Source organism: Haemaphysalis longicornis, unplaced genomic scaffold (genome assembly GCF_048455015.1).
Source record: "Haemaphysalis longicornis isolate Haplotype H1 unplaced genomic scaffold, Haemaphysalis longicornis Haplotype H1 scaffold_7, whole genome shotgun sequence".
Classification (NCBI taxonomy): Eukaryota; Metazoa; Arthropoda; class Arachnida; order Ixodida; family Ixodidae; genus Haemaphysalis; species Haemaphysalis longicornis.
The window spans coordinates 17,211,513-17,234,159 of record NW_027526422.1 but is presented as its reverse complement, the minus strand read 5'-3'; the positions used below and the strand labels follow the sequence as shown (position 1 = coordinate 17,234,159).

General features: G+C 45.8%; 1 protein-coding gene across 5 annotated transcripts; it reads right to left on the bottom strand.

The window, feature by feature from the left end:
- Window positions 1-724: 724 nt before the first annotated feature.
- Coro (protein coronin) lies at window positions 725-21,864 on the bottom strand. Of its 5 annotated transcripts, none has more exons than XM_077676121.1 (11): window positions 21,706-21,864; window positions 20,294-20,494; window positions 19,249-19,501; window positions 16,345-16,520; window positions 13,763-13,879; window positions 11,839-11,943; window positions 11,144-11,289; window positions 10,462-10,522; window positions 9,833-9,934; window positions 8,254-8,394; window positions 725-6,500 (listed from the first exon to the last, which is right to left on the bottom strand). In XM_077676121.1, the coding sequence occupies exons 2-11, from the start codon at window positions 20,492-20,494 to the stop codon at window positions 6,300-6,302; spliced, it is 1,503 nt and encodes a 500-aa protein (XP_077532247.1). In that variant the 5' UTR covers window positions 21,706-21,864; the 3' UTR covers window positions 725-6,299. The 5 variants fall into 5 exon arrangements, with proteins under 5 accessions (XP_077532247.1, XP_077532248.1, XP_077532249.1 ...); XM_077676122.1 differs by lacking the exon at window positions 21,706-21,864 and adding an exon at window positions 21,510-21,676; XM_077676123.1 differs by lacking the exon at window positions 21,706-21,864 and adding an exon at window positions 21,146-21,164.
- Window positions 21,865-22,647: the final 783 nt, after the last annotated feature.

Below are 22,647 nucleotides of genomic sequence, written 5' to 3'. Positions count from 1 at the left end.
GCTGCTGGACAAGAGCTGAGGGTTATAAAAAAACACGAAATCTCACGAATAAAACAACCCTGTATTTTGTCTTCATGGCCCCTTTAAAAAACTATTTTTTGACTGTAAACAACCCATCAGTAATTGCTTTGTAATAAGCCCCCTAGTGCATTTAAATACATTGAGCATTTTGGATTCCAAGATATGTCAGCGAGACTGTGTAAACAGGGTACTGCGCACGCAATGGCTTTGCATTCGACGCTACACCTGGGCTTCGAGGTGTGCTTCAGTGAAGGGCCACAAACTAATTTTCTCCACCTGGGCTTTTAATGTCGCACATAGGGGTGTTTTCGTATTTACGATCTGCTGAAATGCTGTCTTCATGATTGGAAATTGAACTGGCGACTTCGAAGGCAGGAGCAGACAGCAGCAAAACTCAACTGTGCAGCGATTTCGTGGAAATACGCGAGCACAGGTTTTTAATGGAGCCAAGCAGATACCACCCCCTCCGGTTAGATGCACGAACAACAGGATTCTTTCGCTGCTTCAACCTAAAAGCAGCAAAAAGCACGCTAGCCAAGCTCGCAAGTTTACGTCCTAGCTTGATGCTTGGCAAATCCTTGGCCAAGGGGCCAAGCAAGTTTCTTCGTGGAAGCCATGCTGGAAATGCCACACTTTGCTCCAATGCAGGCACACTAATTCAGGAAGACAGAGATGCTGCCTTGGGAGAGCACAGTACCAGCTGTAGGCATAAAACTGTATAATTTTATTCACTGAAATCAGCCAGAACTTCACGATTTCCTATGCGGTTTGTTGTGTGTACAAGGTGAAAAAGAGAAACCACCCTAGGTTCATTCTGCATGAACAATGCACACTCAAGACTAGAAGGCAGACCCAGTCTTTCCAAAAAAAAGACAAAGAGAGAGAGAAAGGGAGAAAGAAAGGCACTTGTGTAATAAATATGCGTGCTCTGTGCACTGCTCAGGAAGTCTTGGCAAGATCACCCTTGGCACAGCAGTTAACATCGCACAGCACCAAAAAAACGTGCGAGGAAACCGGGGCTTCTCTTTTCCCCCGCCCTTCTCAATAGTGACCGTGCTCACAACCTGGCGCAAGGCACTTTCCAAATGCACGCTCTTCGTTTGCCCCATGACAAGGCCTTGTGTTGAACCCGTGTGCGACAAACGGCACTGCACGCACTGGAAGGAAGACTGGCACTGGGGACAAGCTCGCAAACAAAGCCGGCTCAAAATCGCAAGCACAGGACAAGCACGCACTGAAAAACTCACAACACTTTCAGATTTGGCAAAAGCTGGGTTGCTTCACATTGTTCATTACACAGAATGTGGTCACAACGCCTCAACTGTTTCCATTCTGCTTTGCCCAGCATTCTTGAGCAAAGAGCACCTCTGCATGAATAAGCCTTAATTAAGTGATAAATTGTTTCATACAAGCAGTTCAAACTATGTAAAAGACAAAAAAATTCATGCAAAAGCCACTATAACTGAACCACAACAGTTTACCGAGTCGCCTAAGTGCAAGTGGCAAGAACACGACGACGCAACGACCTGTTGTTGCCAGTTAGTCGTAATGAAACTGGGCTACCGCGACGGCCATTTGTTAGCTCACTGTCAGCTCGAAAAAGTGCTATGAAAGACTTCAGCCAGCTCTGAGCTATTGATAAGCCCTTTGTTCGAGGCAGCTCGTTTCTGAAAATTACGAGCATCCACACAGATTCCGAACGTGCAGGCCTGTCAAACCATTATGCCGACAGAACTGTTTCCACGGTTAAAAAACTACACAACACGTCGCACGCCTCGGCTCCAAGAAGAGCCAATACGCATCACAACAGGGGAAATACTGGGCATGTCTGCATCGGTGTTGCCAACTGCCACACACATCGTTAGTATACCTGTACATGACACCTCAGAACAAAGGCACAGAGAAGTATCACAGCTGAACATCGGCTGTCCAGAGCCTTTGTGGCAGCATGCAAATCAATGTACACCTGGCTTCCAAAGTGTCACCTCGAGGACAATAGAAAAGGGGGCAACATTGGCTCAACACACGGAACTGCATAGAAACCGCTCCAACGAGAGTGTATCTTGAAAAGACTCATTACGTTATCTCCAACATCGCTGGTAATAAGAGCGGTCTGGAGAGAGAGAGTGCACTTTACGGGGGCTGCAGTCGAGAAGAAAAAATATATACTTGAGCACAATCTTCCAGACGTCATGTTTAACGTAACAAGGGTTAAAATTTCTACACATTCATAACAGCCATTGCTACCGCACATCCACAGAGAAGTATAATAATCAACCTCCGGTAAAACAAATGTATGCGTGACAAGAAAAAGGCTCAGGCTGAATTCAGGTGCAAAAATGAGTGAGCGATAAAAAGCACGAGTTTAAAAGAAGACCTGGAAAAAGGAAAAAAGAAAGTGCTACTTAAATCACCAGAAATGCCGCTCTGAGTGCATGTGCAAGAGTTTGCAAAACATGCAACGTACACATTGATAAAACAAGAAAAGCTTAGTGTCTAGGACAAAAGTTTCACCCAACTGATAATTTCATTTAATAAGGATATCCACTCATATAAGCGGCCATACGTGGACGCAAGTTTAAAGCGCAGTCACCCACACATTGCCGTACCACTCCATCAAGCAATAGCAGCAGTTCAACCATGATATCGGCTTCATGGCAACATGCCAGCCACTTTAAACGTTCACGCCATCAGAGGGTGCCGAATACAAGTTCCATCCTACTGCTGTACGTGTGTTTCAACACCGAAAAATGATATAAAATATGTTTCCATCTTCCCCTCCCCTCGTCAAAAAGGAGCATATGTTGAGGGTTGTTTTGTAATGGAGTCTAGAACCTCAATATACTGATATGGATACAGTGAATAAAGGCTTGCTGCCTCAAATGGACAGCATGGCAATCAATAGGCCCTTTGTGCCATAGTCGATTGTACTCCTAATCTCATGACTTTCGCTGCTGGCTATCAAACACACATCAATCAGCCGTAACAAGGGACGTCAGCGAATGCACTCACCCGTATAAATCTTTTCACTGCACTCACCGAGGCAAAAAATTCGATCAAAATCAAAATTGAGACAGTAACTGGCCGTGCAGTAATAGCTGTTAGCTGAAGTTGGCGTCATATGTGTTGTTTTTCTGATTTAAAATTTGTGTGTCCCTGTCTAAGCTGTCATTTTCATTTAAAAAAAAAAACACCAATGCGTTGTCGTAAATGTATGAGGTGGCAATACTAGTCTTCACGCTTTGGTATTTTATGCGTTCTTAAGCAACTGCTGCAGTCACAACTGGTGTATTTGGATTCCTGGCACTCTAATCTACAAATAAAAACCAATTTGCTTTCACACTTCAGCATCCCTTCAATGCTCTAGCCATTATTACGGCTTGCAATGATGCAAGAGTAATTTTAAAAATTAATTTGAATCTTTTGAGTGCCAAACTATCAATCAAGTCTAAAAAGAATATCAACAACTAGATGCATGAAATCCTTGATTGTAAAGTTTAACGTGCCGACGCTACACAGGCGATGAGGTGCGCCTTAGTGGAGGGCTCCGAATTAATTTTGACCACCTGGGGATCGTTCACATGCGCCGAAATCTCGAACACACGGGCATTTTGGCTTTTCGCCTCCATCAGAAAAGCAGTTACTGTGGTCAGGAATCAAACCCGCGTCCTCGTGCACATGAAATTCTTACATAATGAAGACAGTACTGGGTTAGATAAGGTTCTTTCCATACCCCAGCTACCTGGCTATGCCGAAGTTCTACTGCACACGCTTCAAACTACAAAAATGAGTTTGAGAAAAAGCCTTTAAAAATGATGGTGGCAGAAAGATGCATGTAGCAAAAAAGCTGGAGCAGTCAAAACAACAGCATATCATCTTTTGTTTTCAAATGAACCAACAAAAATTTCGCATACCATAAATGTTTGTACTGGTCATGTTATTGCACACCATACATCACTCTTCTGCTCATTGTTTTCAATGCCATTGTTCCTACTGCATTTACTGCAAAAAAAAAACTCCGGGTTTTCTTGTAAATCACGAACACTTGCCAGGACTTCTCTACATTCAAAAGCGAGAATATGCAACATGAACAAAATTACCCCGGACAATTTCACAGAGTAAAAGAATGCCCTTTCTAAGAGACCTTTCCAAACAAAAGCTGGAGGAAGATGATGCGGCAGTGAATTGAATGTTACTTGAGCATTGCTGGCAGAAATGTGACCATTTGTGAAGAAAAGGTGACTGCTTTTGCAATGTTTTCACACGCAGAGTGTTTCACAAAGCTTGGACCAAGCATTAAAATGAGAAATACTGAATTTTACAGCAACAAAGGGTGCAATATTCCTTCTCAGTGGCGTGTACCTCACCCTATCTCTTTATTTTAAATAAGTGGTTAGCGGATGTTAATAGTAGCTGTAACTAAACTTTCTAATGAACCTAGCTTAAATTCTGCGGCTATAGTACAGCAACCCCAAATACAAAACCAAAATTTTGTTCAAAATTGCTTGCTTAGACAAAAATTAGTGGCATGTGCTCAGAGAAAACTGCAAAAAATGTCAAGATACCCGCAATTTCGGTCACATGACTCAGGCAATAGGAGAGCATACTAATATAATAATCCAGGGAAAGAGCATAGTGATGTGCCCGGTGATTAAATCAGATGCTTACTCAATCTTACTCAAAAGCATTTCACCAACAGCACTATGCCCCGCATTCATATCATAAGTGACCTTAGTGTCCCTGTCAAATTATTTTCTTTAAAAGCATTTCACATATCCGTAAGTGCTGTAGAATTCTGCAAATTTAAAGCCTGTCAATGCTGAATCGTTAAAAGGTTTAAAATATTACCTTAACTAAAGCCTTTGTCACGAATTTTAAAAGATTACCCAGTTTGCTGCAAACTCAACATACTGTATTCAAATTCTGGGTTCAAGTCATGTGAAACATCCTGCATACAATCACTCCTTTGCCGGGAAACAAAAACTGGAAAGATCGCAATCTGGTAGCACTGTCTTGCCATAGTTGCTGGTGCAGTGACACAGCATTTCATTCACGTTCCATGAACACATCCAAAACACGGTAGCATTCTTTTTTAAAGAACTTCTTGCTGATTACTGTGGAGCAAGCAGTGTACGGCACCCTAGGGCCTTTAAAAAAAAAATTAAAATGAGGAAGGAGGAGAGGGAGGGCACCGAAGGTAGGTTACGTACTTTTGGCAATATCTCCAACCCTTCTTGGACAGTGTCACCCCACCTACCGCAGAATGCTCTTCCCAGAGAAAACTTCAATGCTACGGCAACAGTAGCCACACGGCAGTCTCCGCCTGTCCTTGCACTAAATGGCCGAGAGATCGAGTTAAAATACAAAGGCTAGCATGCCTACTGAGGCACAGTTAGTAGAGCCACAGAAGAAAAAGGGGTGGTGACGCACAGCTTTGGCATTGAGGGAACACACCACAAACAAACACCTCTCAGGTGAAATATGTGCAATTACAAAAACAAAACACAGAACTTTCACAGGCGAGCGACCTGCGACGCGACTTTTAAAAAGCAGGAATCTGGCTGTATTAACTGAAGATTACCGCAGCGTACAAAAGAGAGAAAAAAAAAAACTAGGCATACTGAAGTGTAGATCAGGTGACAGCAAGAAAAAACGGAGGGAACTTCTTCCCAGCTGATGGAGCCAGGCGGGTACGCAGCGCCCCATGAGCAATAGCGCAGTCGGGGCGAGGCTGGTGCTAGCAGTCTTACTAGCCAGCGGACTGAATCTTTGGCGGGAGAAGTCACGCATTTGTCCCCGCATGAATACGGTGAATGGAACAAAGCTAGCCTGTACCTTGTCCTCCTCCTCCTCAAAGTAACGTGCATTGGTAGACACACTCATTTGGGGCTCGTTTAAGGCAGCCCCTTGCAAGTAGTACAAAGTAGAAACGCCATTATGCACTCATAACACAGCCTGGCGCGTCACAAGATTTTTTTTTTCGTGCAATAAAAAGGGAAGAAAACACGATTCAGCAAAATGCTTTCGTGACTGCATGCCCGCAACAAGCCTCCCAGAATGCCCAACTCTCGTGACGACCTAACAGCGTACGACTCTCATCCACGCAGCGTGCAGCTCTGTTAGCGCCAGCCTGCCTCGACTCGCACCATGCTCACAGTGCTCGCTCACGCATCCCGAAGCGACGGCCCCTCCCTTCAAGACTGCCACCTTGCAGACCAAGGCAACGGTGAGCTGCGGCGCTCGCCAGCCGACAGGGCGCTCGGCAAGAAGCCAAACAACTAGACGCCTACTTCGTGGTGGTTGTTGCTGTGCTTGTCGCCAGGCGGTGGTGTCGGCGGCGTACTGGGGCGCTCCTCGGTGGGATGGTCCTGCTTGGCGCCGTCTAGCCGGGACTCAAGTTCCTTGATGCGCTTCTCGTGCTTCACCACCACCGACTTGAGCTTCTTGATCTCTTCCATCAGCTCATCCATTTTGGCGTCCTGCAAACACAGAGGATGGATGAGCCAGGGTCCCAACTTCATTGGGTCGAGGGTAGAAGCGCATCAAGCATAGAGTTTCATGCTAATATACGCCTTGAGCTTCGCGATCGCTGCGCCGCCTGCCGCCGCTTCTGCGCGGCATTTACGGGATTTGCGCTGCGTGGATGATAGGGGCTCATGCAGTGTTTTGGTTCTGTTTTGCTTCTTTTCGCATTTACGCACCCTATAAGATTTGTTATGGTGACGCCCATAAGCAAAGAGTACGTTTAGGTCACTTAACTCTTTCGTTACCGCGGGAAAATTGACCGATTTTTAGGGGTCCAAGAAAACATTTTTTTTCTGCTAAAAAAATTGGTTAGGCACTAATTACAGGAACAAAAGAATGCATATTATTTACCGGCCTTTCAGTTTTTTAAATGTTTTCATATATCACGGTTGCAAAAAAAATATCAAAATAAAAAAATTTTGTCAAAATTTCGAAAAAAAAAATGATAAAAAATGAGTTGTGTATAACAAACTACCAGTAGTACAAAAAATTAGAATATACATTTTGTAGGGAAACATTTCAAAAATACGCCCCAAAAAAAATGTCGACACGCGCAGAACACTTTTTCAGATATATAAAAAAAAAATCAGAAAATTCCCCCGCATTTCCCCGAGGGGGAGAATGTGAAAGTGCGAATGCACGGTTGTCGGCCCGCTTGCGGCGCTTGCGCTCGGCCCCCGCAGCCCACCGCCTCGCCGCCTTCTCTTCCATCTCTTCCATCGGGTTTGTAGTATCACGTGTACACCACGCAGTTATCAAGCCGCTATAACGCCGCTGAGTCGCCAACGCACGCCGCTGACGACGTAGTTTGAATGCGTTAAAGATATAAGGCGCGTCACTAACACTGATATCAGCGTCGCGTCCGTGGCTTGGTCGGTAGAGCGTCGCGCTGCGGCCGCAAAGTCCTCGGATCGAAACCTGGCGCCGGATGCTGTTTCTTTTTTAAATATAGAGGAGCACTGCGGACGCCGCCGACGCCGCCGACGCCGCCGCCGCCGGCGGTGGATGGTTTGGGGTCGCTTATAAAGTGCATTCGCACTTAAAAAATGTTAGCACAATCGGTGCTCGTGTCATGCAGTGAAGCCCAACCTCCAATTCAAAATGTGCAATTTTGGGTATTTCCAAGGAAGAAATCTGGCGGTGTCACATTATCAGAGGCACCAATTTGCCCCCACATAACGTAAAAACATTTTGTCAATGACTGACTTTGCATTTACAGCCAGCACAATATTTAGGGCAAGCACGCGGTGCGGAAAAACATGCATGAAGTTGAAAACGGAACTTCGTGGACATGTCATCTGCAAGATACAAATGTCGCATGCACCCTGCCTCAGGGGTCTATGGGGCTATGAAGGTGGCTCTGCTCTGCCCCTACAAAGAAGATAAGGACTTTTGTATAATAGGCAGTCTGCGTTATTCCTCTTTTTATCTCTTTCACAAGTTTGCAACACGACGAATTTTTCCATGCGACCCATGAATTTCGTTGTAGCGGGATCCAACTATAGGTCTTTTGCAACATGCCCCTTCGTGGCTAACTGTCTTTGTTGTGATCCTCACAGTCATATGGCAGGAGGCCGACAAAAGGCACGTACTTTTTCCAGAACACGCTTTGAGGCCTGCCAATACTTCGCAGATGCCAGAAGATGCTTGAACAAGAGGAGGGCTCCGAAGAGCAACTCGCCAGTTCAGAAATGCCCGCCAGCTTACCGATGCCGCAGATGAAGCCACAGACTGCTCGCTGGCCTTGGACGCTGGCTGCCTTTCGGGCATCTTGTTCAGGATGTTCGGCTTCTTCGTCACAGAGAACTCCTGCTTTGTGCTGGTCGTGTAGCCCTCCTTCAGGTTGATCTGGAAAGGGCCAGAAACAAGCCACACACAGACATTTCTCACAACAGCAACACAGAACAGGGTTCGCCATGAAGAGGTTTTGTACTGCGCACCTACCACTTTTCAGAAACGGAAAATTCCGTTTATTTATGAAAAGCTGGCACTGGGATGACACAAATTGCAATACTTAAAAGCTGGTACCCCGTGGCTATGCGTGGACAACACTGAATGCTGCCCCTTCTCTGCCTGTCAAGACCAAGTAGTGCAACAGGGCTTTAAAGGTGCACTAGTGGGAAACGTTAAAGCGCAGATAACTATGTTCAAAGCTTCCTTTGTATATAAAGATACCCCCTCCGAAGTTTAAACCATAACCGTTCAGTAGAACATATTTTGAATCAATTTTAATCCTTGCGTGCATGAGAAAGCTCATCCGTGCCATTGAGCAAGCTCATCACGTCATCTGCGCTTCGGCCCAAACAGCCGACGTCAGGGCTCCCGTGACGTATACAGGCGGCCGCAGTGTTGTTGGCGTGCGCTTTACTGCTTTGTGTACACGTCACAGTTTTTGAGATTGACGTCACGTGCGACTATGGCCAATCGGGCTGGTCTGGCGCGCACACGCACCCAGACCAGAATTGGTTGGGGTACGACGAGAACAGCGACATCAAATGCGCCTTCCCATCATGGCGACTGCCTCGGAGTTCACTTTACTGAAACCGAAACTGACACGAATAAACAGAGCTGTAAGTAACTTATTTATGCTGTGTTTGACAATCTAATGTGCCATTTTATGATTAGCGGGCTCGTAGGCACCCATAGCTGTGAAAAAAACATAACACAAAAATTTTGTGTCAGTACTCCGTTAAAAATATTTTGCAAACAGAAGAAGCCATGCACTGCAGCAGCGAGAAACTTTGTATTGCACTTACTAGTTAAAATTTTATAAAGCGCAGTTTAATCTTTGCAAACAAGTTGTTAAAGATGAAGCGCCTGTGCAAAAACAAAACTTGCATTTTAAAAAGATAGTTAGCAACATCAGATAACAAAGTTTGCACAAATATTCAATTCAAGCCATTTCGTATTCGCTGGCTGAGATTATATCCTCCAGGTTGTTGCAGATGCTCTTTTTGCTTCAAGTTGTTCAGTGCGTTTATTTTGTAAATGCAAGCACACGCACGACAGCAGGGCGGTGTCTGAGAACACCTGGTTCTTCTCGGAGTGCTTCTTCCCTTGTCATGTGCCCGTAATAGCAGTCAAATCTAAGCTTGCATACTAAACACCGCCTCAGAGTAAAATTAAAAGACAACTTTTTGTAGCCTCTCAACAAACCATTCTGCCCTGAGCTGCGGCGCGAGCAGCACAGTGTACAGGACGAGATTAGGCCTGAACTCCTCTGCTCGTTTTATTCGTTCGAGACAGTTGGCAAACTCTGCGTCCAGCGTGTCCAAAAAATGCTCACCAGGATGGGGTCAGCATCCTTCCCTGCAGCCCACTCCTCAGCCGAAATGGCCGGTGTGTCGCCAGGTGTCTCAGGATAAAGGTCTTGCTGGAACAGATCAGACTGAAAAAAAAAAAAAAAAAAAAGGCTGTCTATATCATGCCACTCCTTCCTAATAGAATCGTGAACTTTTATGAAACACATTACTAAACTTTGTGACTTCACCTAAAACGTTGCAAGTCACTGCCACATTCTTTCAAAGAAAGTGAATTTGCGGAGGCTTTCTTTGCTTAGTTTAACTTTCAATGAATCAGAAGCCTTGTATCGTGCCTGCACCTTTATCTCTGTTTTAAAATGCATTGGCTGTGCTCAGTTAAAAGCTTTAAGAACGTTTTCCTTCATAGCTGCACTAAACAGAAGCTCTGTATAAATTGAAATTTGACAGGACTAAAATAATTTATCCTCACTTCACATTTCTGAAGTACCAGTAAAAAAAAAGTTTGCAGAGAAGTGTGGACTAACAACATCCACAGTTACAAATTAACGAGTTCTAACAAACCAACTCTTGCTGTACCAGTTGGAAATTGGTTGCAGACTAGAGTGTGAGGCTGGTTGTGAGCATGCAGTTTTCAAATTGACAGAATACGCACCTTGCGGGGAACTGTAAAAGAGATCACTTCACAAAGGCCCTTGGAGTGAAGCTTGAAAAACCTGCGTGATGAAAATAAAAATTTCTACTTACTAACTAAAATTTGAACAAACTTTGTGGATAAGTTACAAGCTAAACACACCTCGGCAAAACAGGACACCATTCACCCATGCTCACTCCGAAAAATACATTTTTCCTCACGCGCACCACATGCACTTGCGCTCACCTCTCACCGTCTCCATTAGCACTTACTCGTGCTCACACTCACACTCACACCGCTCGCCATGGCCGCTTGCGCTCACTTATGCTCACCACTCGCCGTCACCACTATTCAGCTAAATGCTGCTTTTGTGAAACGAAAGGATGCGGGCACTTACAACAGGTTTGCTTCACTAAAGAAGAAAATAGTGGAATGATACAGCTGTACTGAACAAGCCAAACCCCTAAGCAGTCTTTTCATGGTGTTGTTTTGAGCAAGCCGTAATAGTACATTTACTTTTTCTTTACACTTCTTCCCTTTTCCAAGCATGCCATTGCAGAAAATACAGAGCCATAAGGTTGGTTTCAGCCAGGCAGTGTTCATAGAGACGTGTGCAGGTAACTGCACATTTAGCAGAGCAGAAACAGAACTCTGCCACTCAGGAGTTCGCAAAGACCAAGCAAAGGGGGACCACCACACGTGCCTGGCGATCTCGCACTGGTGCACATCACATCCGCGCTTGGGCATGGCGCACATGCCCCTCTGCGGCTCGCTCGACTGGAAGGTGCTGATGTAGTGCACAAACGGGGGCTCGTCCGTCACCTCAAAGTACCGGATGTTGCTGTCACCCTGCACATGGACAGAGAGAACCCTTTTCTGAAACTGGTGGTGCGTGCGCACACTGTCTGCTGCAGTTTCATGCACTGCGTGGTACCACGGCATTTCACAAAGTACAGAAAGTTCTCGGCAGAAGCACAGTTGCATGCAATAAGGTGACATGGCAGATGGTATGAAATCCTTTGAAATTTATTTTTACTCTTAATTTTCTTTTAAGGCGCAGTTACACACCAAATTTCAGCACAGACAAACGCTTACTTTGTTCCCGAGCACTATGTTTTCTGCACTGAATACCATCACGACTCCTTCGCCTTTGCAGGAAATCAAAGTACCTCAGCCTGCTTTCCCCAATTCGACAGCTCATGTTGTCAAGAAATGCATTAGGACAATGCAGTGCAGGTGTTCAAGAATTAGCATGGCCACAGAGTTCTTTGATTCCCTTAGAGACCCCTTTTTTCACACTCTACGACTTGTCTCATGGACGAATAAACAGGGCCGAGCTAATTACTGGTGGCCCCCATAGCTCATGCTACTGGAGGTGATAGCCAAGCACATCCGCACCTTTGCGGCCAGGTAGAGCATGTTCGTGTCAGGGTCATAGAAAGGCTGCAGCACCCCGTTGCTCGTGTCCAATTCCTCCAGGACAACCGGCTGGGCAAGCTCAGACTGCATTTCCAAACACGAGAGCCGTTTATTAGTAAAACAAAATAGTAAAAAAAAAAACGTTTTCTCATTCATGCACGCAAGCCAGAATAGGAGGCCACAATCAAATATGCAACAAGTAATTAGTTCAGCATTGCTCAGCTGCAGCCAGCACCTAAAAAAAGCACTAGCACCATAAAAAATGAAGAACATGCCTACAATTTCTAACTCATAGACGTAATGCATGTCCACAGATACTGCAGTTGGAGAGACAGCATGGGGGGGGAGATGACTTAACAGATGGGAAAGACCCCTCCCCTCTACTCCTTCCTTCGCCACACCCTGTCTCACTTTGCCCACAATCTTAAGTGACGCTACAAACGAGACAGGACGCACTGTGGCAGGTGCAGTGTCACATTGCAAAGTTCCCTCTAACAGTGGCGCCCTACTTTATGCAGCCCCCACCACATGCAGGGCTGCCAGAAAAGGCAGGAAATAGCCTCGTGCATTTCACACATAGTTAACCGCAGAAGGTAAATCTTTTATCTAAAAAACAGTACCACACAATCATAAACAGAAGATCATGCTTGCTCAGAAACTGGTTCGTCTTAAACATCTGACCACATGTACAACAGCACCAGCCATCTCGACAGCATTCGGTGGGTTTGCAATGCAAGGTCTATATGCGTCTGACGGGAAGTCACTTCCTCCCGCCTTAATGGGAGGCAAGGCATGCTTATCATCCGTAAGAGTTCCACGACCTCTGATTGGGAGGGGAAAAAAAAAACAGATTGCAGGCAATCAGCACTTGTACTAATTAGAAGTCACGAAGCTCTTGCAGATAACAAGGGTGCGGGACAGGAAATGACCTCGCAGGCTTTGCAGCCTGCACTGCTGTAAAACTGCACTGTAAGGTATAATTCATGCCTTCCACAACCCCACTTTACAACTAAAGTTCCAAAACTTCTACGACAAGTTGTACTCACAAACATATTTGACACCAAAATCGTGTACCTTAAAAAAAGTCCTCTTGTAATGTACTGGTAAGTCAAAACAAAAAAAGACAAAAAAGTTCCTTGTTACATGTATAAAAACAACTGACTCAAAATGGTTATTTCAATTTTTTATAAAAAAAAATGAAACACTAGGTGCTCTAAGAATTAGTGTTGATGCTCTGCAGCAAGGTCATTGCTTTCTAGGACTGGCACAGGATGAGAACTGTGCTTGCAGGAAGATATGTTTAGGTCCGCGTATCGCACAACTGCGGCTCAGGTATTTCCCTTTTCTGCGCAACCTACACTTTCCCAACAGCTGCAGCTGTGCCCATTGCCCAGGGAAAAGAAACACACTAAATGGAGATGGAAACCTCCAGCTTGCTTTCTGTACAACAGATAGAATACACACAAGGCTGTCACATTTCCACACAGAGCCACTGAGTTCTCCTGATGCAAGGCTATTTCCTTGGACACCTTACCATTCAGTAACTTCTCACTGCAACGGTGGTAAAAAAAAACCCACACATCAAAGGGAAAAAAGAAAGTATAACAAAATGAGGCGTGAGGATACTTGAAAGAGGCAGCAGTTTCTATCTGCCTGGGCAATTACACATGAATATGCTTCCCCCCCCCCCCCATACCCTGCAGATCAAAGTACGGCTTGGCCATTTGGTTCGGTCAAATCAAATTGAATGTCATAGCGCCTGTACAACCAGGCAAAAGAGAACGACACATGTTCACGAAATTTACAATTTACAAGTAAAATCCTGTTGCTCAACCGCAAAACCTTGTCGTCAATTCGGAAACTTCTGTTTTCTCTTCTTTTCACATTGGGCGAGCAAGCTCACCTCAACCCGGAGGGCGTACTGCCTCTCACTCATCCTGGAGAAGCCCGTGGTGAAGATGAGGCCGTCCCTGAGGTAGATGGCCTTCTGAGGCTTGGCTCCCTCGTGGCCCATGTCCTCCTGCAAGGGGAGTCAAGAAACAGAACTCATGAGCCAGCCACTCTGATCAGGCATTACCTGTGAGCAGACACATTAAAAATATGCTGGTTTTCTTTTCTTTTTTTTTTTTTTCAAAGTACACTAAAATGCCGTCAAGGATTTCTCATTGTTGGTATGGGAGGGATAAAAACTGTGACAATAAAATTAACATGTGAAAATGTGAAAGACAAAAGCTTTCTCAACTGACAAGAATGAGCACAATGGTTAATCCCTTCACCCCCACCACTTTTCTAGTTTTTTTAGGTGTCTTCCAACAAATATGTCCAAGTCGCTGTTAGATGCCCAGAACTTCAGTGGAGAAAATGACTTTTTCGTTTATTTCCCATTTGCTGTCACAAACGTTCTTTTTTACAAATACCTTTTTGTGCGCATCAACATATGTGCACTACAGAATGACAAATGAATGAAGGAAAAGCTTCAATAGCAATAGAAAAGAACTCGGTGCCCAGTACACAGCAGTTATTTATATTCTCACATGTACAATGGAGCTGCCTTAAGACAATAATACACTCAACTCTCAACTGCGTACATTTCTTCAATACTCCGCTAGGTAAATTAGCACCAGCAATGCCAACCCCTCAAGACTCTCTGCTGAAAGGATTAATTAGAAATTAATGCTTAACAGCATGACAAGCATCACCTCAGCTACTCATAGTTGCCATTCGCCATATTTACCTTAATTCTGGCTGGGCTGGAGCTCTTTTAAACTCGGCAACAAGGGGGGAAAACAACAACAACAACAACAACAAAAAACAAAGCCCCTTTCTTTAGAAAACGATGGCTAAAAAGCAAAGCTTTATCAATAATGCTGAGTCAAATCAAAGTCCACAATCCACACTCCTAAGTCCAAGATCCAAACTGCCAAAGTCCGAAGCCAAAGTCCAAAGCCAATGCCGGCGCTACTAACATAAAAGGAAACGCTGTGCGCCCTGGATGCTATGACTGCACAATCAGATAGACGCCGGCTTCATAATACCAGGGACGGAGGTTCGATTCTGACCACTGGGAAATGTTTTTTTTTTCAGGCGTGCCCTCCCCCCACCTGTTCGTCGGCTCCTTGCCTCCTCACCCCTTCCCCCCCACTTCTTGGCCTAGCACTTCCCTCCTCTCCCCTGAAACAGCTCTGCTGTTAAGAGAGCTACCCGCTACTGCGACTGGCAATAAAAAAGCCGCCCGCATCTTCCCACGGGGGGAACTCGAGTAAATGCGTCGCATCTACTCGAGTCAAGCAAAGCGTCACGTCAAGCGTAAGCCATGCAAAGACGCCCTTGACTGAATTCCGAACGCGCGCTCCGCCGCTTATATACGTTGAGGGGACTGCGTAAGCCGGCCCCAGTCGACGACGTTGGCGTACTTGTAAAGCGGCGTGGACTCTAGGTGTTTGAGCCAACCGCGGATGTTGCTTGGCCGGAGAACGGCACACCGGTTATATGCGCAGCGCGCCCGAAGGAGAGGAAACCGCGGAAGAGAGAGTACTGCACATGCGCCGGCCCAAGCGCGTCGGCCGCGGCTATGACGCAACGTGCCGCGGCTATGACGCAACACAATCCAACACAATCCACTTTAATCCAATCCAAACCAAATCCACGCCAAGCCAGGCCAATCCAATCCAATCCAATCCAATCGAATCCAATGCCCCTCGCGAGAGAGTGTTCGAATCCAATCCAATGCCCCTCGCGAGAGATGTGTTCGCTTTCGCCTCGACTCGACGCGCATGCGCAGTGAGCGTGCGGACTACGGACGCCAACGCGGGTGACATCGCGAGTTACTGAAATGCTCTGCATTTAAAAATTACTACGCCATCAAAACCACAAGAACTACCAAATAACTGCCACTGCATTGCACGGTGAAGAGCCACAAGTGCCAAAGGACCTCTTTAGAGTGGTGCAGCCAGGCCACCAATAGAACCTGATTTGATGGACGGACTCAGGACATAGCTTTTCAAGTTCAGGCAGTGAGAAGATATTCAAAAAGCGCCCTGCGGCACTAAGTTGTCCCTTGGCAGAAATGGCAAACAAACAAGGGTGCCTGACAATATGTATCAGATTTGTTGTGCGGCTGATTTTTTTCATTTTTTGATACTTCCCACTTGTCGCATGCATGTGCAAATCGCTAAAATAAAAGGTCCATTGAAACGGTCAATGGAAAGAATCTGCCCATTCGAAAATAATCAACTTCAGCTTAAAGATGCTAGCAGTGAAAGATCTACGAGTATTTTTTGCAAAAAAAAATATACACAATAACATCTCTGTGATGCAGCCAAACAAAACTAAAGAATTTTCCCGCATCACAAGAAACACTGTCAATGACTTTCCCGGAGCAAAGAATTTCCAGAAAATCCCCGATTTCCTGGAAAGCATGAGACGTGAATCGGAAAATTGCTCCTTTGTCAGGCTGGGAAGAAGGATGAAAGAGGCCGTCCTCACCACTTCCACTTCCCCAGACCTTGGGTTGTAGACGCGGATCCTGCGGTCCTTGCAGGTGGTCACAATGCGGCTGCCATCCCAGTTCCAGCAGCAGCTGAACACCACATCGGGGTGGTCGATGCAGCCCAAGATCTCGCCCGTGCCCACGTTCCAGATGATGATCTTGCAGTCCGCCCCTGCAACGGATGAGCACACGCGCTGTTTTGGGGAGGGGGTCGAATGACACGCACCTGGCCAGCTCATCATCGCAAACTCACTCAACAGCCCCCCTCGGCTCACAAAGCTTGCAGAAACTTGAGAAGAACGACAGAGTAAACGCCAGCACAGAGTTTACAAACAGTATCTGCTGTCTTCCATTGCCACATACAGGAGCAGTATAACGAAAGGGGCTGGAGGTTGTAGGGAAGCGCAGTGGTCTGGGTGACAGAACTATACATACCGTAAAGTTCCGAAAAAACGCCCACCCAAATTTCAATGATATCAATTGAACAATACGGGATGGGCGATCTTACGGGTCTGGTGAAAAAAAACACAAAAAGTGGCCGCACTGCCAACCAATACTGCAGAGATATAAAAAAAAAATACCAGATGGGCGAACTTTTGGCTCAAGTGCAGAAAGGATGAATAAGAGACAGCATGAACAAATTAATAGATGATTGACGTTTATTTCGTTCACTCATCGACACTAAAGCCATTGAATTAGGGGGTGGGTGATCTTTGGGGTCTTTTACTAAATTGAATACAGTAAAAGCACGTTAGTTCAAAATCAAAGGGGGCCATAAAATTGTTCAATTTAGTTTGATTTAGTGGGTGGGCACTAGAATGAATGGAAATCGCGCCTCATTGCGCGGGTAGAACACAAAGAAGCCGCCTCTGGACTCGTTATCACGAATTAGGCGCTACTACACGTTTGTGGCAAGTGATTTCGTAAATAATAATGACATGCACCGGAGCACTGGCGCGGCGCCCTCTGTAGACGTGGAATAGCTGTTGCAGCGCACACGCCACGCTGTTGCTTTTTTGTTTCGTTGTTTTGCATCTCTAGTAAGTTTGGTTGGTTTGGACTTGTGACACTCCAGGCTGGCTTCTTCTGCCAGGAGGGATGGAAACCAGGGGATCATAGTTCGAATTAACCGCTCTGGATACCGCCGTGTTCGAATTATTGGGAGTTTTCCCCCATTGAAATATACAGGGACCAGGCCGTGAGTTCGAATTAACTGCAAGACTGAATTAACAGAGTTCAAATTGACGAGCTTTTACTGTATTGTCACCGATGTTCCAGGAGTTGCACGTTCACTCGGAACTTTACGGTAGCTAGGTGACATATCCTTCCCTCTGTGAAGAGGAACAGCCCAAACCAATTAGAACACGGAAAAGAATGGCACACACAAAGTTACAACAAAGAGTTCATTGAAAATATAAACTGTATATTCCTATATGACTGCACTGAAACAAGCGCCTGGCCGCAACTATGACGCTGTAAGGGTAAACGTAGTGGGGTCAGCTGTAGTGAAGGCATATGTACTGAGTTGTTTCATATGGCACTACGGGAACCCCAACGGCTGGAATTTAACATTATCCGACAAAAAAACGGCATATAACGTTTAATTGCAGTGCATAAAATAAAATTAGATACTGATGCGATGGAAAAGGAAAACCAGTAAACAGAATTGCGCATATGTATGAGCATGTAAGAACATCCTCTATCCTTCAATGAAACTACCGTAAAGTTCCAAAAGAACGCCCACCCAAAGTACAGAGATATCAAGTGAAAAATACATGATGGGAGAACTTTCGGGTAAGGTGCGAAAAAGTACAAAAAAGTGGCCGCACCACCAACCAAAACTGCAGAGATATCAAGAAAAAATACGAGATGGGCGAACTTTCGGGTCAAGTGTGGAAAGGACAAACAAGTGACGGTACCAATACATGAATAGATGATTCGTGCTAATTTTGTTCACTCATGGGTGATAAAGCCACCAATTTGGGGAGGTGGGTCTTTTAGTAAATTTAATATTTCACCCCGAAAGGGGTGTGGGCGATGTTTCGGGGGAGGGCATTCTCTCAGAACTTTACGGTAGTTGGCAGTCACACGTCCCACGACATCACTTTTGCCATTTCCCCACCCATCTTTCCTTTGCCACCTCTAAGTGGATTTGAGGAGCAACCGCACGAGGAAGCTGCAAATGTCAGCATCAGCAAGACAACATGCAAGCCTGGTCATTCAAAACACAGCCTTAGCCCAATAACAGTGATACCGGTTTTAACACGCACTCCCACCAAATGAGCTAGATAGAAAGGGAAAAAGATGAAGCAGTTGCAACTCATTAGCCATTGCCTTGCTTGGGCCTTGCAATGTCATAGGGATTTGTTTGTATGATTGGTGGCCTTCGACCAAACCCACTGCCAAGAAACACGACTGTGCAATTGTAGTGGCGCCTCTAGTTCCGTTTGATGGCATCACTTTAATGCTAAAGTGCAGCTAATAGAGTGATAACTGTGCTTTTAGTATTGCCCCCATTACGTCCCTGGTGTAGAGTGGAATTGAAAAGGATTTTAATATTTCTCATCTCTTTACAATTAAAAAAAAGACATCTTTCAGGGATGGAACAGAGTTGAGTAAGTTGCCAAAGGCTAGTTTTTTTCAAACTAAATCTGTATTTTATCTTTGTGGCCCCTTAAGTTATCGATGGAAATTACTGGTTGACTGGAATAGTTGTTTCATTGTAATCAGTCGACTAAACTTATTTTTTCATCAGCCATCTTATCAAAAGTTTGTCAATCCCCCTCTACTGATTTGTACTCCATGTATGTAGCATGCACATTGAGACACGCCCAACTGGGACTACTTTGACTCAACATTAAAAAAAAAATAAAAAGGAACTACCAAGGGCGGCAGCTTACCAACACTAAGCAGGACGTTGTTAGCTGATGGGTGCCAAAGGATCTGGCCGACGCGGCGTTCATGTCCACACAGTTCGACCACGGGGTCGACCAGTGGCCGAATGAGGCCCAGGTTGGGAATCTGCCACACCCTGACCATAGCATCGTCCGAAGCGCTGGCAATTATGTTGTCATTGAACGGGCACCAGGCAATGTCCAGCACAGGACCCTTGTGGCCTGCCACGAGCGGATAGTTCACATCCACTCGACCAGTCTGCGTACAGGAGACCAGCCAGTGAGACCAACATGCCACCGTTACGCACAACTTAGCTCCCAAAACAGCTTATCAAATGATGCTGCATAAAGAACCACCTTAAGAACACCTAACTGGCAACACTCCAGATACACTGAAACGTAATGCTTCCGTCAAAAGTATTATAAACACGGGCTAATGAAGTTAAGCAGATTTCCCCGCTCTATGGAGCATCATTTCCTGGTGTGTGCACAAGGGGCAGCTCTTCCAAACAAAAGAACTACCTTCAGGACTGTTATTGCAACCAGAAAGATATGCCGACCAAAAATTCAGCTTTATTTGTGAACCCCTGTTTCAACTACTTTTTAAGTTCCGTTGTTTCAATTACTTTTCAGGGTACCTGCACATACAAATTTTCTCAGATGTCAAGCTTTGTACTCCTTGGCTTCACCTTTTCATTTAATTCAATTTATAGAGGAAAATAAAAAAGGCAAAGCACCTCACTCCCTAAGCAAAAAGAAAAAAAAAGTCACTGGCATTCAGTCGCTGGCATGGACACTGCAATGTAAAGAGCACGTTTCGCGATTAAAACACTTTTTTTTTTTCACTGCGGTACGAGATGATGGCACAAGAGCTATTTAAATAAGACTTTATGCACAGAGGTCAGATACCTTTTTTTAGAAAAAAGGTACGCAGGTCGGCAAAAATATATACATTCTAAAAAGGCCACAATTTTAAACTTGAAGCGACAAAAATTCTTCCAGACCATGCGTGGGGTGGAACACTGAAAATGCAAGGAAACTACAGACTCACCTGCTTCAGTGGGAGCACCATGAATGCCCCACCACCGGCAGCCTCGATGATGATGGCCAGAAACTTTGGGTTGACCGCGCAAAAGTTTGAGTCCCATGACTGTTTCGTGATTCTTATGTTGTCGTAGCACTGCTCCCTCTTCAGCGGCTGACCGAACACATGGCGAAACTTGCTTGTTCGCACAATACTCCGATGGGCCATCTGAAATCGAGCATAAAAACCGATCGCTCACGGTTACAGGCGCATAAAGCATGTGCGAGATTGGCGCCAGCAAACAATGTTCTGTTTGCTCCCGAAAGGAGCCAAGCAAACACCTGCGAAATACTGGCTTTTTGCTTGCACTGCACCTCAAAGATGCCTATACAGAGCTAGTCAGGCCACTTGCTAATACAATGTTATCATTATCTGTCAGGGCGATGGTCGGACAGCACAGTTGCCGCATCGCGTTCTTCAACGTCCTAGGCAGTTGTCAGATTTCAACCTTCTGTCCCAACAGCAACCCAGGTCACACTCTGACTAAAAAAGTGGTCGTTGGTAATCATGTTTTAAACAAAACAGGAAAGTAGCGAGGCTGCAGCCATCTCCACATTTTCGTCCTCTGCAACCGGCTCATGCGGTGTTGGAAGCCTTACGATCTCTGGATCGGAGCGCTGATTTTGACTCATGCCAACTTTCTGCGCCTTCGCAGCCAGCAAAGGAAATGCACACCCCGCCACACGATGAATGCTTGCGGCATGAAAAGAGGCGACTGAGCTCACATGTAACGCATTGCGTAAACAGCACGCGCGGGCGACTGCAGAGAAGGTTTGTCAAAAGAAAAGAAAAAAAAGAAACAAAGAAAACGTTGCTGACCGAAGCAGGCGCAGGTACCGACGTGAGGTATCCGTTTCGCTGCTTTCAGATACGAAGGTGTCGGAACCGAACCCAGATAGCGCCCGAGAACCGGCGATCTAGAAATTCGGGCGGTAGAGGAGCGTTGTCACGTCAACATTACGAAACAATTCACCGACTACCTGAACTGTCCATACCGAGCCATTGTCCGGAAAGTTACAAAATCGCCGATACAGGCACTCGAGATGAAATAAGAAATAGGTAGATCGCGCCGAAAAACAAAATACCACTGCGGGAGTGCGGCTCGGAGAGGTAGACTTGACCCACTGAGAGTTACGCCCAGTTAGCAAAGTCGATCTGTATGACATAATGCTTAAAACTTTACCGGTGTCGCAGTCCACGTCCTCGATTTGTGAAGCTCCACCTGCTACTTTAACTGGCGATCGGAAAGACAGCGGAAAGGCAGACACGGCGAACGACGGCGGCACACACGACGCCGCTCAACTCCTGTCCGCTCGCAGCTCGCCGGAGCCCCTCACTGGCGATGCCTCGCGAAGCTTCAGAACACGTTTTTTACTTACTTTTCAGCTAAAGACTCGGCTGTGGACGTTTGGTGTATCGAAGTCGCACGGTTAGAAGTAGCGTAACATAGCGTGAAGGCCCGTAGAAGTCGATAATCGGCGACTACGATTTGATAACCACACAAAATGGAAGCAGTAACGCGGGTGTGGGGGTTACGCATGCGCACACGGGCGGGAACGGGCGCTGCCATTTATGGGGCTCGCAGTTTCTTTTCTATTTTTTTATACAAAGTTTTGCGCGCCGAGTTCGAAATGGGGATAATTTTAAACGGACCTTGACTGAAATTGCGCGCAAATATTGGGATTTTGTGTGCGCTGAAGATAAAAATTTTGGCACACTGCGTATTTCTGTCTTTCCATGTGGCCATTCATGGTATCACGGGTTGCGAAAACAGGAGAGAAAAATTAACTCACTTCACAAACCAGCATTACACGCTGTGCTGTCAGTGGGGCTCTTCGATTTGCACTCCCAGACTCACCGCGGATAGTCCGCGGGTAGTCTAAGGATTCCCCGAAGCCATAGGGATACATGGGGAAATTGAATGCCGGACTGCTTCTCGGGGAGTCCGCGGTGAGTCCGAGACTGTAAATCGAAGAGCCCCAGTGTTGTAGTGCGCGCGCATTTTTAAAAACAAAAAAAGCGAGGTTTCGCACACCGTGGGCGTTTATTGTAATGCTCGAAAATAAAACCAGGGGTTCGTATAAACATTTTGCTACATAAATCACACTAAATGTGCTTCGAACAATGACGCGTGCGATGCACGTCAGTAGGTGCGCGTTGCCAGCCGAGCGCGGTGTCTAATTGCCTCAGCGATTGCTATTCAACGCGAGTCGATGCCCACCACTGACTCGGCGGCTAATTAACCCGGGGCGACGCGTGGCCCGCTGATCTTTTCATGGAGCGCGGCACATAGAGAAATGGGTTATCCCGGGCGCTCGGGT

Excerpts from the sequence above, each read along its gene's own strand:
- Coro (XM_077676120.1), bottom strand. The coding sequence starts at position 20,958 with ATGAGTCAAAATCAGCGCTCCGATCCAGAGATC. Across the intron at positions 11,290-11,838 it reads TGCTCTACCTGGCCGCAAAG|GGTGACAGCAACATCCGGTA; the intron begins GTGCGGATGTGC and ends GTCCATGTGCAG. Across the intron at positions 9,935-10,461 it reads CTTTTACAGTTCCCCGCAAG|TCTGATCTGTTCCAGCAAGA; the intron begins GTGCGTATTCTG and ends TTTTTTTTTCAG.